General features: G+C 38.9%; 2 protein-coding genes across 4 annotated transcripts; both read left to right on the top strand.

Moving 5' to 3' along the window:
* Positions 1–607: 607 nt before the first annotated feature.
* lamtor2 (late endosomal/lysosomal adaptor, MAPK and MTOR activator 2) lies at positions 608–4121 on the top strand. Of its 2 annotated transcripts, XR_014568985.1 has the most exons (5): positions 608–795; positions 1643–1805; positions 1969–2058; positions 2598–3074; positions 3146–4121. XR_014568985.1 is itself a non-coding variant. In XM_083760228.1 (4 exons), the coding sequence occupies exons 1-4, from the start codon at positions 728–730 to the stop codon at positions 2652–2654; spliced, it is 378 nt and encodes a 125-aa protein (XP_083616354.1). In that variant the 5' UTR covers positions 608–727; the 3' UTR covers positions 2655–4119. The 2 variants fall into 2 exon arrangements, 1 of the variants encoding a protein (XP_083616354.1); XM_083760228.1 differs by having other exon boundaries at positions 2598–4119.
* Positions 4122–4422: 301 nt separating this feature from the next.
* Positions 4423–11624, top strand: rab25b (RAB25, member RAS oncogene family b). 2 transcript variants are annotated; one of them, XM_083762253.1, is made up of 5 exons: positions 4423–4946; positions 8334–8529; positions 10154–10347; positions 10624–10704; positions 10939–11624. In XM_083762253.1, the coding sequence occupies exons 1-5, from the start codon at positions 4910–4912 to the stop codon at positions 10998–11000; spliced, it is 570 nt and encodes a 189-aa protein (XP_083618379.1). In that variant the 5' UTR covers positions 4423–4909; the 3' UTR covers positions 11001–11624. The 2 variants fall into 2 exon arrangements, with proteins under 2 accessions (XP_083618379.1, XP_083618378.1); XM_083762252.1 differs by having other exon boundaries at positions 4424–4946; positions 10863–11624.
* Positions 11625–14961: the final 3337 nt, after the last annotated feature.

Here is a 14961-nt window from a genome sequence, read left to right as displayed (position 1 = left end):
TATTGTCATTTTGAAATGTATTATGTAGAGGAGTGAAAGTCAAAAGTATCCAAAAATACAAATAGGCTACAGAGAATACCAAAGCCTGATACCCCGTACAGATACTATTTTTTTTAACTTAGTACAGTACTCTCAAGAAATGTATGTGTACATACTTATGCCCAGTCCATAGAATACTAGCTCTAGTCCATAGAATACTAGCTCTGGTCCATAGCTCTAATGTGTTTCTAAATGCAACGCATTTAGAGCTATGGACCAGAGCTAATAGAATACATGACATGTGGATGCAAGTCATTTCTATTTTCCAGTGAAGTTTGAGCATAATTATAATAGTAAAACTAACCATAAACAAAACAAAAGCCTCGCCGAACCTAAAACCCTGCTTGCATGGTAACCTGTGTGCCATGTCGGTCTCTCGTCAATTTAGTTGTACCATGTATTTGTATTATCATCTATTTTCTAAACTTGCACACAACAAACCCCCCTCCTTCTTTATACTCTATGACAACAAATCACACTTTTAAGCATGTGATTTTCTGCCAACCAATCACATGGGCGAAGAACGACGTCTAGCTTCCCACAATGCATTTATCCGGAAGTGGATGGTCAGATCATGTGACTGATGTTGACGTGAATTCTGCTGTCTGAGAATTTGAGGAAATTTTTAAGTCGTTTCCCCTCATAATTGATTTGTGAATTAATATTCTACGGTATTGACTAGTTTGCTATGTTACGACCAAAGGCGCTGACGCAGGTTCTCAGCCAAGCCAACACAGGTGGAGTGCAGAGTACGCTGTAAGTAATGCTAGCTATCAACAAGCTGACTAGCCTCTGAAACCCAACTAATCTTGATATCATGCGGTGTTTTTCCTTTTTTTTAAACACTCACGAAGAAATTGTAAAAACTCTGTCATTAGTGGTGGCTAATGGCTATGCTTAGCTGTGGTCCATAGCCCTAATGATAATTCTGCCCTGCAACGGCATTAGAGATATGGGCTAGACTTAGCCCAAACATTTAGATTCTCGTAGAGGGACTCGAGCTAGGGGGGCCTAGTTGGAAGGAAACATGATGGAGGAGGTCCTCCATCATGTTTCCTTCCTCCATTGGAGTAAACAAGCGAGTGCTTTTTCTGGTTTTATCCTCTTAGCAGATTTTGACCTTAGCTCTGATCCATAGCCCTATTATGCCATTTGCTGCTAGGGACCAGAGCTATAGCCTATTTAGCCATGGTTCATGACTCTCGTATTCATACGAGAGTCATGTTTCAGGGCTATAGCTTTTGATTGATTGAAATATTTATTAACAGTTTGCAGAATTTACAGTACATTTCAAGCACAAACTCAATACAAAGACTGTTAACTGTGAGTGGACGACCCAATTAAGCATTACACTTGTTTACAACAGGGTCCACATTGTTCAATTCATCAAAACATTTAGAGACATACAAATAGACATTTCTATGTAGCTAAAGAACAGAACAGGAATTCATCATATAAATCATCATATATAGCCTATTGACCTGTACTTTCATCAAATCATCATATATAGCCTATATATAGCCTATTGACCTGTACTTTCGTTGAACTGTACAAACTGTTAATACAAACATAACGCAATAATGCAATCACATTTATTTCCCAGCTTACTAAATAATGAAGGATCCCTTCTGGCTTACTCTGGTTATGGCGACACTGACGCTCGAGTGACAGCTGCTATTGCAAGCAACATCTGGGCAGCTTATGACAAGAATGGCCATCAAGCTTTTAATGAAGACAAACTCAAATTCATCTTGATGGATTGTATGGTACTGTATGCTTTAACAAAAATAATTGTCCATCTTTTTTTTGGCTTATTCTCTCTGTGTGTGTGTGTGTGTTTTGAAGAGTTTTTAACATTTTATATTTTGGATGCAAATAATTTGCATTACACACCATCAACCAAGTACATTTTTTCACCCCTTGTTTCAGGAGGGCAGGGTGGCGATTACGCGGGTAGCCAACCTACTGCTGTGCATGTATGCCAAAGAGTCTGTGGGCTTTGGAATGCTTAAAGCCAAGGTGAGAAATATAGCTCCTCTCAGTTCTGAAGTGCGACATGAGTGTCGTAATGTTTAGGGCTGCAACTATCGATTATGTTTGTTGTGATAATTCTGTCGATTATACGTTTTGATGAATCAAATATTTTGAGAAGCTTTTCTTTGATAATTACCGTAGATTAATCAATGTGCAAAAATGCGAAATATTTTTCAATATTAGGCTTGAGGACACCATCCAAAGTAAAAAAGAAGAAAAAAAGTGTGTGTGTGTGTGTGTGTGTGTGTGTGTGTATATATATATATATATATATATATATACATATACACCCATACCCCCTGGTTGCTAGTTGCATTCGATGCACTCATGCGGGGAACCCCTCACTGTTTGAATGTTTTCTTTTGAGGTGGTTGAAAATGTTTGCGATTGTTGCAGTCAACTTGCAAACCATAACTTTGCAAATAAAACTTGATTATTCGGTATGCGGCATAAGTGTACCAGCTGTTCGTTGGAATTTCCAAAACAGAAACACTGATATAAATATTATTTTGATGTATTTGCAGGCAGAGGCCCTGGTGCAGTACCTAGAGGAACCTCTGACGCAAGTAGCAGCATCATAGAGGGTGTTTTTCGGATGAAACCATGTGGATCGAGTGCATAGATGGACTCCTGTGGTGTTCTATATGAATAATCACATTGTTATAATGCATGTGTAACAGCATGATTGGAAAACCATGCTCCCTGGTTTCGGCAGGTGATTGCAGGAGGTCAACTCGACGATTTCCAATCATACTGTAACACAGTGGTTCTCAAACTTGTTGTGCTTCAGTGCCCCCTTTTCCAGATTACCAAGTACGCCTTTAATCGACAACATTTTCATTAGAAAAGAACTACATCAAAGTTCTGTTTTTATGGCAATAAAAGTAAGTAGCCTATTGTTTATTTTCTATTCAGTAACAATTGTGCAGTGCTAGTCAAAATTCTTACTTAATTTGGTTTAACCCATTCTGGGCGGGAACCCCTTTTGGTGTTAGCATTATGTTATGCTTTAGCTATTGAAAAATAGCAGATCTACAAGCTCATAGCGCGCCACCGAGTGGCACGCTTCGAGCTTGTAGGTCTGCTATTTTAGAAAAATCGTGAAAATGCGGCACAATTTATTTTCGACGTCATGCCTAAATGGGTTAAAGCTTTACAGAGCAGCATGTTCACAATACATTTGTCAATGTTTTATCATTAAACGACAGTAAAAAAAATGTTTCCATTTTCCCTCAAGTACACCCTGTAGTACCCCTATAGAGCGTCGCAGTCCCACCCCCTCATAGACTTTTAGACGTTAACGCCGTGGACAAAGCCAACTCTTGTCGTGACAAATCATGACAACAAACAACATTTTTCGGGCCAAACAAAGAATTAGAAACGGCAGGTTACAACACTTTTTTTTGTTGTTTTTCTTCTTTGTAATTATTTGTTTGGTCCAAAATATTGTGTGTGTTTGATTTGTCACGACAAGAGTTGGCTTCGTACGACGCTTAAAAGGTCTTTAAATAATCCGTTTTGAAATATCTATGGGAAAAATGCATTGGGATTCATTTCCTGGGCCTGGCGTCGTCATTAAAGGGGGCGGGACTGTGATGCTCTATATGGGTACACATACCCCATTTGAGAAACACTGCTAACACTGTTAACATGCATGAATGAGTGCATGGATGAATGTGAGTGTTTAGTCTTTGGTCAATTTATTTTCTTGACTTTAACTTTCTGCTTTGCTTTTTAATTAATTGCACTGTTGAGCCTTCATTCAAATATTGTTCTGTTCTAAAATATGTTCTCAGAAAATGTTTGTTACTGTCTGTGATTACAGAAATGGATTCAGTTTTCAAGGGTTGATGCATTATTTCACATTATGCTGACCAGCAGACCTGGGAATATTTTGCATCACATTATTAGAGATAATGACAGAGTTATGGACGAATTTAGAGTTTCCACCATTGATAAGAAACTGAAACTGTTTTGATACAAGGCTGTAAAATAAAATGTGGAATTAATTTGACTTTTTAGTTGTTTGGACTAAATTCATGTTGGGCAGTTGCATTGATAAGAAAGTGTTAAGTCTCAGAAAATCAAGTTTGCTTTCATATAAATTATGTCCACCATGTATCATAGTACCCTCAGTCCTGGCCTTGACTGTATGTACTCCTCAAATATTCGATTCTGTGTAGTGTCATTGTCTAGGTACCAGGAAGATGGGATTGATATGTTCCCACTTACCCCTGGAAAAAGGTTCTGTGTTCACTGCTTATAACACTAACCCTAAGGTAATTGTGGAACATAGAGAACCCAGGGAACATAGGGATGACCCCATTTTTACATCTGTGAACCTGTGGTGTGACAAAGTTGAAATTAATGATTGGAGCAGCCATTCCCTGCTTCTTGGACCTAGGCTAAACTATTGATTGCAGTGATTTAACTGGTCCACATGGTGGCACTCGGCTGCACCTGGCAGCTGCAGTACCTGTCTAACCTGCCTACACTGGCCTGCACTTTCATCTCGCCAAGACCCGCCCTTGTCCCTTGCCTCACCCCTCCCCTTCCCAACCCCCATCAACTGAGTCAGTGGAACTACCTGGCTACACACAGCAAGCCTTGTTCAAACAAGACATTTTCTATTAACAAATGGGGAAGGACAGGCTTGAGGGTGGAATTTGTGTGTCAAAACATTTTTACAGTCATTAGTTGGTCTGAACCTGAAGGTTTGAAGAAGAGTGGTTTCAGTAGTGTAAATCAGTGTCATCTTCCACAATCTGTGAATGCAAGGGCTGAAGACAAGGCAGCAGTGTGTGTAGGGAGGCACCACCAGTGAAAAGGGCACAAGATGGGTTCAGATGAGGCCTACAACTTTGTCTTTAAAGGTGAGGACTCATACATACACAATTCAATGCCCAAATAGCATTTTCAAGTTAGTCATGGTAATTCATAGTGTATTTGAATCTATAAAGTAGTGAGTAGTAAAGTGCTAATGTGAGTGTGCATTCTATCAGCAGATTGAGTAAATCCTTAGTCACATACTGTACATACAGTGTGCACACAGTGCATGTGCAGTATTTGAATGTGGATGTGCATAAACTTGCAGTGTGCAATTTCTTATGCATTATGCAATAACTGATCTTGATAGGATTTACAGTGTTGCTTTTCAGCCTTGGATATGTCTCAATTATGTCCGCCCTCAGATGAGAGCATTACCAGTTGCTTACATGTAACAACCATGATGTGTGTGTGTGTGTGTGTGTGTGTGTGTGTGTGTGTGTCATGCCTATGTATGAAACCCAGCTCATCGGTACCATGAACAACATTCCACATTATTAAATTGTATTCCAAAATGCAGCAACCATTTTGGAATAGAAAACATGACCTTTAATTGAACTTTCAGTATCGCTATTTAAAAAATAATCATGAGTCTCATCCTTTTTCAGTCAAGTACTTGAATTACGCTACCTACTTAAACCAGTTAATTGTACTTAAATCTTATGCCAGAAATTAGTTTTTTGACAGATTAGATGATCCAAACAAACAGGAATTGACTACATTTGACTACGAACCTCTTAATCTGACCTTTTTACATTCTGCCCCCACAACAGAAAAGCACTGGTTGACATATGTCCCTTAACAGACAATAGGTGATATGGTTCACAAGAAAGTAACATTGATATGACATGATATACCACAAGGTTAATGTAGTAACAAATAGATATCTGGAACCAATCTTACACCTACTCAAACCAAATTATGTTGGACATGTAGTAGAATCCCATTAAAGAGAGAGAGACGGACAGATTGAGTTTGTAGGTTGAGTGAATTATTACAATTATTTCAGTTGCTCATACTAAAGTCATGGAAACAAATAAGAGGAGAATTTAATCTTGAAAGGAAGACTCGTTCTCAGCTTCCTCAGCATATAGCTTAACCCTTAAAGAAGCCTCTTGTCCGTATTTGTCATGGCAACCAGGGCATTGTTTGTTTAAGAAGTTACTCAGTGCTGAAGGAGGGGAAGGCAAAAACAGCCATGCTCTCACCTCACCAAATAAAGTATGTTCAATGAGTTAGCTGTGAAGTTCAACTCAAGTTCAGTTGTACAAATGGTCTGAAAACTCTTCCTATTGGATTGACAAATAAATCACAAACATTCTTAGACTTAATATTGTATAATACTGCAGCCTAGATATTTTCTCTCTCTCTCTCTCTCTCTCTCAATCATGGGAACGGTCACAGTCACCTTTTTTACATGAAATAATTCCCAGTGGAACTGCTTATCAGTGTGTCATTGATTAAGAGTCAGGATGTACTATTTATCTTTTGTACACTGAAATACTTGGTGTTGTCATGGTATTCACTGTTTTGATTACAGTATCCATATGGTGCATTCCCTTGAGAAATGCACTCCCAACTTTTCACGGCCTAATAGATTTAAATTCAAGAACTAACGTGTAACTGTAATATAACTGTTTTTTCCCTGGTTCTTTATGTCACAATTAAAATCTGAGCAACTCAGCAAAACTTAGATTAGGTTCTATATGTTTTGTCAAATGTGTTGTCCAAAGCACATCGTTTTGAGTTTGTATTCCTTAGTATTGGCTGAATCTGTTGATCTATGGATTTTTTCTGTTAAATTCAACCAACTTAATAGTTTAAGTTTACATTTTACAATGAAATAAAAATGTAAAACAAAGGGTTTTTTAAAGAAAGGGTATGCACTTGACATCATCATACTTGGAAGTTATGCGGGAACGCCATATTGAGTTGCAAAAAAATACTTTCTGGCATTCACAGCCCATACATCCAAACAGAAAAGTCCTATCTGATTGCATTAAACGACATTAAACTCACTTTGCCACTCGATTTGACATTCACTTTATGCATGCATATAATGTCTTCATAGTTTTGGTGAGATCATCTGTTTTTTTCAAAGTCAGCTATTAGCAGCACTCAAACACAGACACAAGTTACAGTGTTTCCAGCGTTTAAATAACTGACTTGTTCTTTTTACGGTATATATTAACCTTTCTTTCCATGTAACTCCTTATAATAACCTCGTCATAATTCATTGATGTGTTAATACTAATTGGAAAAAATACAATTCAATTAATGTTCATATTCATACATGACTGTCAAGCCTCTCATATTTTATGAGATTTACATAAACATATTTCAATGCTGCAGAATGTCTCACAAACACCTGCATGCACACTGCATGTCTTCACTTGCTCAATATAGGTTACATTAATAGGCAACATTTTGGTCAAACCTTGACCTTCATAGAACCTTTTCATAGCAGTCATTTTAACAGGTCAATACAGTTGAATGTATACCTAAATGAAACACACCCACATTTAACATTATTACAGTAAATTCAGCTTAGTTTACCTATGAAAATAGTCATATGCGTGTCTACCACATTTATTTAGATTTTATTCAGGTGTACAAGATGTATGTCTTACAAAATTATTTCCCTATGTTCTGTTAACAGTATTTCTCACCTGTGGTAATTAATTCAGTTTCCATGCAGGTGTGGTTAATATATTTTTTATGTAGGACAAGATTGTGACACACCAGACAGCTAAAACGAGGGGCTTATATTAAGAAACCAAGAGAGCACACCTTGACTAAGGGCCTTACTCAAGGGCATCCTTGGGAGTGGCTCAAACCAGGCCCTGTGAATATAAAAGAATATTTGAGTGTTTCATCTATATTCCAACATGCCAACGCCAAGTCCCTGAAAGGCCCTGAAATGATGCCCTCAGGGGGTCCCTCCCTATACCCGATACTCCTTCACCCCAAAAATCTTGTTTTGTGTTTAAAACAAGAAGGGTTGGACCGTTTGCCTTGAAAAGTACCTCTCACACTCGATATTCCTGCTACACCTGCTATGAACACATATCAACTTACAAAACCCCTTTCACTCTCTCCTGGACCTGATATAGCCATCCCTTGTACTGTTGAAAAACAATGGATGTTAGAATTTAGGAGGTACGGTCAGGTAAGATGGGTGTGAGTTGGTGAATATCAAGTAGAGTGACACAACCCTCACAAATTAGTGTCAAAAATATGATTGAAAGACCTTCCTATAACGAAACTAACTACAGCCATAGGTTTTACCTTGCAATAGTCAGTGTGCTCATCAACAAGTCAAATGTCCTTTTGAGGTGTGTGAAGTACCAACAAACATTTCCTGTATTTGCTTGCCAAATAAAGGTACAGTATATGTAATGTCCCTCTAAATCTGTCTTGTCTCTCCTCTGCAGTTGTTCTGATAGGAGAATCTGGTGTGGGCAAGAGCAACCTACTGTCCCGTTTCACAAAGAATGAGTTCAACCATGACAGCCGCACCACTATCGGTGTCGAGTTCAGCACTCGCACAGTACAGCTGCGTGGCTTCACCATAAAGGCCCAGATTTGGGATACAGCTGGGTTAGAGCGATACCGAGCTATCACCTCAGCGTGAGTACAAAAGACCATTCATTACACACAAAGTAGTAGTTAGTAGTAGTAGTACTAGTAGTAGTATAGGAGTAGTTGTGACTACACTCACATTTACTATGGAATCTTGCATTTCCCGTCAGTGTATCACACCTGGCAAGCCCCCAAGTCATTGTGACGTCACGTAACATCAGCCACCATAGAGCCTAGGTCATCGTGGCATCGTAAATAGTCATAGTAAATGCGCCCTGCTGTCGCAGTTAAGCCCATATATGGAGATCCCTGAGGCCATCAATATTGGCCAGCAACTCTACATCTCACCTCAGACCTCAGATCTCCATATGGATATATGTCAGAACCGGTTCTGACATTCCATATGTTGATCCTTTCCCATCCATCCTTATTAGATGTTTTAAGCCGGCAAAAGAGTAGAACTAGAGTTCTCAACAGGCCCGAAAATGAAGGCCCGGCCCTAACTGGGCCCTCATCAAACCCTGTACACTCAAGAGAATGTCCCCGCTGCACCCTTAGATCTCCATATACTGTATGGAGCTGACCTGTTCTGACATTCCATATATATGCCTCATCAAGCCCTGTACACTCATGTACGGGGCTCCTTATATGGCCAGTGCACGCCCAGCAGTCTGCTGTCAATGAGGTGGATGCGTGCACGCAACCTCGCCCTTTAGGGCAAGGTTGCTTCTCGCCCTCAGCCGTCTTACTGGTAGTAAGACTTGAATAGCATGAACACTTACACTTGTGCGCACAAGTGTTACTTTATTTTGCCATCCATTCTCTCTTTATGTTAACTTTTACTGGTGCTTTTTCGTGAACTCAGTTTGTGGAACTCTTTGTGTTATTAAAATTGTGTGAATTAATTTGACTTGACTTAATTAGATCACTTCTGTTAGGTAACCTTTAGGTGGTTGTCTTGGGAGGTGCTACTGTATGATCAGGCATTACACACAAACAGGCAATTATGTTTAATTTCCTCCCACATAACCTGAAAGACCTTTCTTCACCTTCTCTGTTCCCGTTCATTTTCAACCAGCACGTTCTGGTCCAACGATGCAATTTGTTTTCATGAAGGTAGATGGATTAACACCTTTTTTTTTTTTTTTTAAGATATTTTTTTGTGGCTTACGCCTTTATTGATTTTTTAAGGGACAGACAGTAGGCTGACAGGAAACGGGAGAGAGATGGGGGGATGACATGCGGTAAAGGCCGTGTCGGGTCCGGGAGTCGAACCCGCGGCACACCGCGACTGGATCACCAGTCCGGTGCCCAGACCGTTACGCTACGGCCTGGGGGATTAACACCTTTGACATGTGTTTTTTAAAACAATATAACCATGTCTGTTTATTTTTTATGAGAGAAAATCTGTTACACACCACAAGTCAGGAGTAGCTCTTTGCAGTCAGGCCGGCTTTTTGAACAATTATGGTACTAATTAAACTGCCATGGAAATTCCCATTTGTGCATGGAAGTTCACAGGGATAACAGTAAATGCTAGTTTTCCTGTTAATGATGCGGAAGGGGGTCATATCATATATAATATTATATCGTAAAAATAGTGTATATTATGTATTTGATATAATTTTATTTAAATAGTATATATCAACGTGTTCTTATCTCCCTTAACAAGGTATTACAGAGGAGCAGTTGGAGCCCTGTTGGTCTATGACATCACCAAACACCTGACATATGATAGTGTGGAACGCTGGTTGAAGGAGCTGTATGACCATGCGGACCCCCATATAGTAGTGATGTTGGTAGGAAACAAAACTGACCTGGCCTCAGAAAGAGCAGTGCCCACAGAGGAGGCTAAAGACTTCTGCGGTACATACAAAGCCAATTACATCTAACTAATAATTCTCACATATACATGGCATGTGACACCTATACATTGTGTGTGTGTGTGTGTGTGTGTGTGTGTGTGTGTGTGTGTGTGTGTGTGTGTGTGTGTGTGTGTGTGTGTGTGTGTGTGTGTGTGTGTGTGTGTGTGTGTGTGTGTGTGTGTGTGTGTGTGTGTGTGTGTGTGTAGCCTATGCCCTATACAGAGATGTTGGTGAGAAAATAAGGATAATGATATTTTACTTTGTTTACTTTCTGCAGCAAGGAGAGGCCTGTTGTATATGGAGACTTCAGCCTTGGAGTCAACTAATGTTGAGGTAGCATTCAACGATGTCCTTGCAGGTAAGGTTTAAAAGGATGTATTTCACAGGTGGGCCTTCAACAATCCAAATATGTTGTCTATATAGGAAATAACCTGTAGTAAAACAAAAACCTATTTCAGGCAGATATCATTTATTTATTTTTATAATTAATTCATAATGTATTTCCCATTCATTCAGAGATTCACAAGAAAGTGAGCAGTAAGGAGGTGATTCGGGGCTCCATCAATGCTGTGTCCTTATCACCCACACCCAGAGCAGACAACACAGAGGAGGGAAAGCCTTGCTGCAGGAACGTCTGATCGGACTAAAGCCTAATTTATTCAGTGGTATGCGACAGAGTATAAATTAGGCTTAACCTTTAACTTAAGGGGTCATTCAGGGGGAAATCAGAGCGGAGCCGTATGTAGCGAACAACGCTGAAGACCACAACAGCTTTTGGAGGACAGGCCTCTGTGCCAAAAACACGGCTGCAAGCCCATTTGACAATGACTGATTTGGAGTTATATAAGATATGCACAGTAAAATCTGAAGCGTTAATGTAACTCTGAGAGTGTACAAATGTGTAATATTTGTACACTATGAGTACATTCTCACAGTTACAAATGGATAAATTAACACTGAGGATGTTACTGTGTGGCATTTGATGAGATGAAATATCAATGACCTGATAATGGTCTGAGAGCAGGTCATTGGAAAGAAAATAGACTTATGTCTAGTTTGGAAAGTTACAGTAGCCTATGTGAATGATTAAATGCAACATGGAGGAGGCCGAGAATATGTTTTAAGTTTGCCTTTAGAGGCAGTGATTTTTTAAATGTTAAAAGTGATTGTTTCTCATTTTCATCAACTGAACATTGCTCATGTCAAGTAGGCTCATATTACATTAATTTAATATAGCTTGCTGTCACTGCTGTACATGTGCTCTCATAAATGATCTGTGATCAAATATCACTGAATGTATATTACTGCTGTGAAATAAATGATTAATAGCAGCCTTTCCCACTGAAAAGCTTGCTTGTTAGAATGGAACAGTCATGGAAATAGCTTTTAGATCATATGACATGAAAACTGTCCACTGAAACCGTTACGAATGGATGTTTTACATGGACTGCAACTCCTAGAACAGTGGTTCCCAACCTTTTTTGTATCAGGGCCCACTTGAAAACCTCTCAAGTGGTCACGACCCACCCCACCACCTGAGCATGGCAGCCCTGTTACAGTAAAACAAGTGGTGAGGTCGGTGGGCTGCATGTATTTTCAGCATGTGTTTAGGCTTGGATCAATGGAACTAACATAGTATATTTAAGGTTCCTATTCATCAGTATCACAGTAAAAACTCATTTTCCAAGGTTTTAAAGGTTTTATGACATTCATTTTCATAAATTTTTCTTTTTCTTTTATGACCTCAATTACACCCAAAAAACCTGAACTTTGAACATTCAGTGGATTTTCTGTGGTCTGAAGTTTTCTTTGGGGTTTGGAAGGCTTTTGAGCTACAATGAAAACAGGCAACACAGTGAAAACAGTGACATCTGCTGGCAAATCCCATTGACATATATGGGATTTGCAGGGTCTTACATCACTTACTGCCGGCAAATCAGAGCACCTGTTTGAGCCAGAAAACCCCAGATCACAGAAAATCTACTGAATGTTAAAAGTTCATGTTTTTTGGGTGCAATTGAGATTAGAAAACCTAAAGAAAATGAGAACAATTCCAAAACCTTTTTTTTAATGTCACAATCCCTTTAAAGACAAAAAGTACCAAGACATGTCTTTAATTAATTATTTAGGAATCCCAGATCGGAACAATACAGGTCAAATCAAGTAGGGTATTTGTGACTGACTCGTAAAATAACTGTAAATCGTTTCTTCTATAGCCTAATTTAGGCTATATATTGTTGTACGTTTGCAAAAAATAAATACTTTTATACTTTTAATAAAAAATATTTTATTTTGTATTAGCAACATGGTTCCTAAACTTTGCAGAAGCCAATGTCACCTGATACCAAACAAAGTAAAGGGGAAAAAAGGAAAGAAAGAAAGAAATATAGCAGCGATAAGGCGGGACCAAGAAAGAAGACAATACGCAATAAGAACAATATGCATAAGAATCATGGGCTGAGTTGGCAGTGCCCAGATTTGAACCCATGACATTGTGCTCCAAAGGCAAGAGCTCTACTGACTAAGCTATCCAGACACAGTCAGTTTTCTCATTGTAAACAGTAACATCATTCAATGTTTTTGGTAACAAGTATGTGTCCTCGTTTTGGGCATGTCATTATCCATTTCTACAGTGTGTGTGCTGTTCATGTGTTCACGTACAAAGTTCTCTTCAACTGGAATTTCAGTTAATGGTCCATAGATTGTGTGTAGAACGTTTCACGCAAGTTGCTCAAAAATCAGGGCAGAAAATCAGGTATAAGCATTTTTTAAACTGCTCAAAATGGCGGAAAATCTGAGGGCGGAGCTTACTTGTCAAAGTGACAGATGTGTTCCCTCTGAGTCAAGGAACATGTGGAAACAAGTGCCATGAATTTTGGCCAAACAAAGCATGAGTTATGACTGTTCAAAGGTTTCATAAAAAAAAAATGCTATAGCGCCCCCCTTGGCCAATTGGAGTAAGACTGCTTCCAGTGCTATTTGGCATGACCCTCTATACTTTACAGTATAGTAGAGTCTACTATACTGTAAAGTGACATAAGCATATGACGCTGCATGTATGTATTAGAGGCAGAAGAAGAACTTTTACAAACCAGCAATTTTCATTGGCTCATAAAAACTTCATTTTTCACTTAAAAATAAATTACTACGATTTATTGTCCGTAGCCTATAGGTCCAAAGTTCACGTGTAGACGTTTTTGTGCATTTTGATCAAAGATCCTGGGAGGAGAACATTTTAACTGTTTTTCATCAGAGCCTATTTCTCCAGAATTGGACGATGCAAAAACGCTGATCCACGCCTTGATTACTGCAATGCACTTTATTCTGGACTGCCAAAGAAAACAACAGACAGATTACAACTTGTCCAAAATGCGGCAGCCAGAGTTTTAACTAAAACTAAGATGAGAGAACTATTACTTATTACTTATTACTTATTGGCTTCCGGTTGTTTTTAGGATTGATTTTAAAATTATTTTACTTGTTTATAAAGTATGGTCAATGGTCTCGCACCTTCCTACCTTCATGACTGCCTGCCTAAATATGTCCCAAACCGCCCCCCCCCCTCATGTCTTCCACTGCTGGCCTGCTCGCTGTGCCTAAAAAATGGCAACTAAAAAACATGGTGAAGCAGCTTTCTGCTTCTACGGCCGACGGTGTGGAACAAACTCCCACTATACCTTCGACAGGTAGCCTCTGTAGACATTTTAAAGCACAGCTCAAGACCTACTTCTACACTCATACTTTTAGTTGATCTTTTAAATTCCTTGTTATTCATGTCCTCACTGTATTGCATTACTGCTTTAATGTTTTATGCCTTGCTTTTCATTTATTTTTTCTCCATTGCTCTGTAAAACACTGAGCTGCATTTCATGTCATGAAATGAAAGGTGCTATACAAATACATTTTTATTATTATTATTATTATTTGTAGCAAACCCCTTTTCAGGGGACTAGACCTACATATTGAAGTTTGGCATTTCCTGATTTCCAGACACCAGAAGACATGACAATTCTTCTGGTGTAAAAATAGACTTTATTTTGAGTATAAAACAGAAATAATTTACAAATCGAATTCATCAAAATCTCAAAGAAAAACACTTCAGCTGAATATCAAATGAATTATAGAAAAAAAGAAGAAGAAAAGAAAATGTAAACATATTTCCACCCTTTTATACATACTAATTAAATAATTAGCTACTTGCTGACTGCCGTGCTTCAAATTATAGTAGCCTACTCTGAAAATATACTCTATGTATATAAAGAATATGCACAGTATATATACACTATACTGTGTGTGTATACTGTATATAATGTGTACACACACACACACACACACACACACACACACACACACACACACACACACACACACACACACACACACACACACACACACACACACACACACACACACACACACACACACACACACACACACACACACACATATCTTGTTTGTTTGTTGTTTGTTTATTGGCTGTAAAACAGACGGTCTACTGTACCTTGGTACTGGAGATCACCATCGTCCCAAACAATGACAAGCAGAGCGACAGCAGCATTTGACCAATCACATGCTCTCCTGTTGACAGGTGTCTGTCCTTGATTGACCATTGTAC

The sequence above is a fragment of the Protomyctophum parallelum genome, assembly GCF_964188405.1.
Source record: "Protomyctophum parallelum genome assembly, chromosome: 3".
Lineage (NCBI taxonomy): Eukaryota > Metazoa > Chordata > Actinopteri > Myctophiformes > Myctophidae > Protomyctophum > Protomyctophum parallelum.
This window is presented reverse-complemented; position numbering and strand designations above follow the sequence as displayed.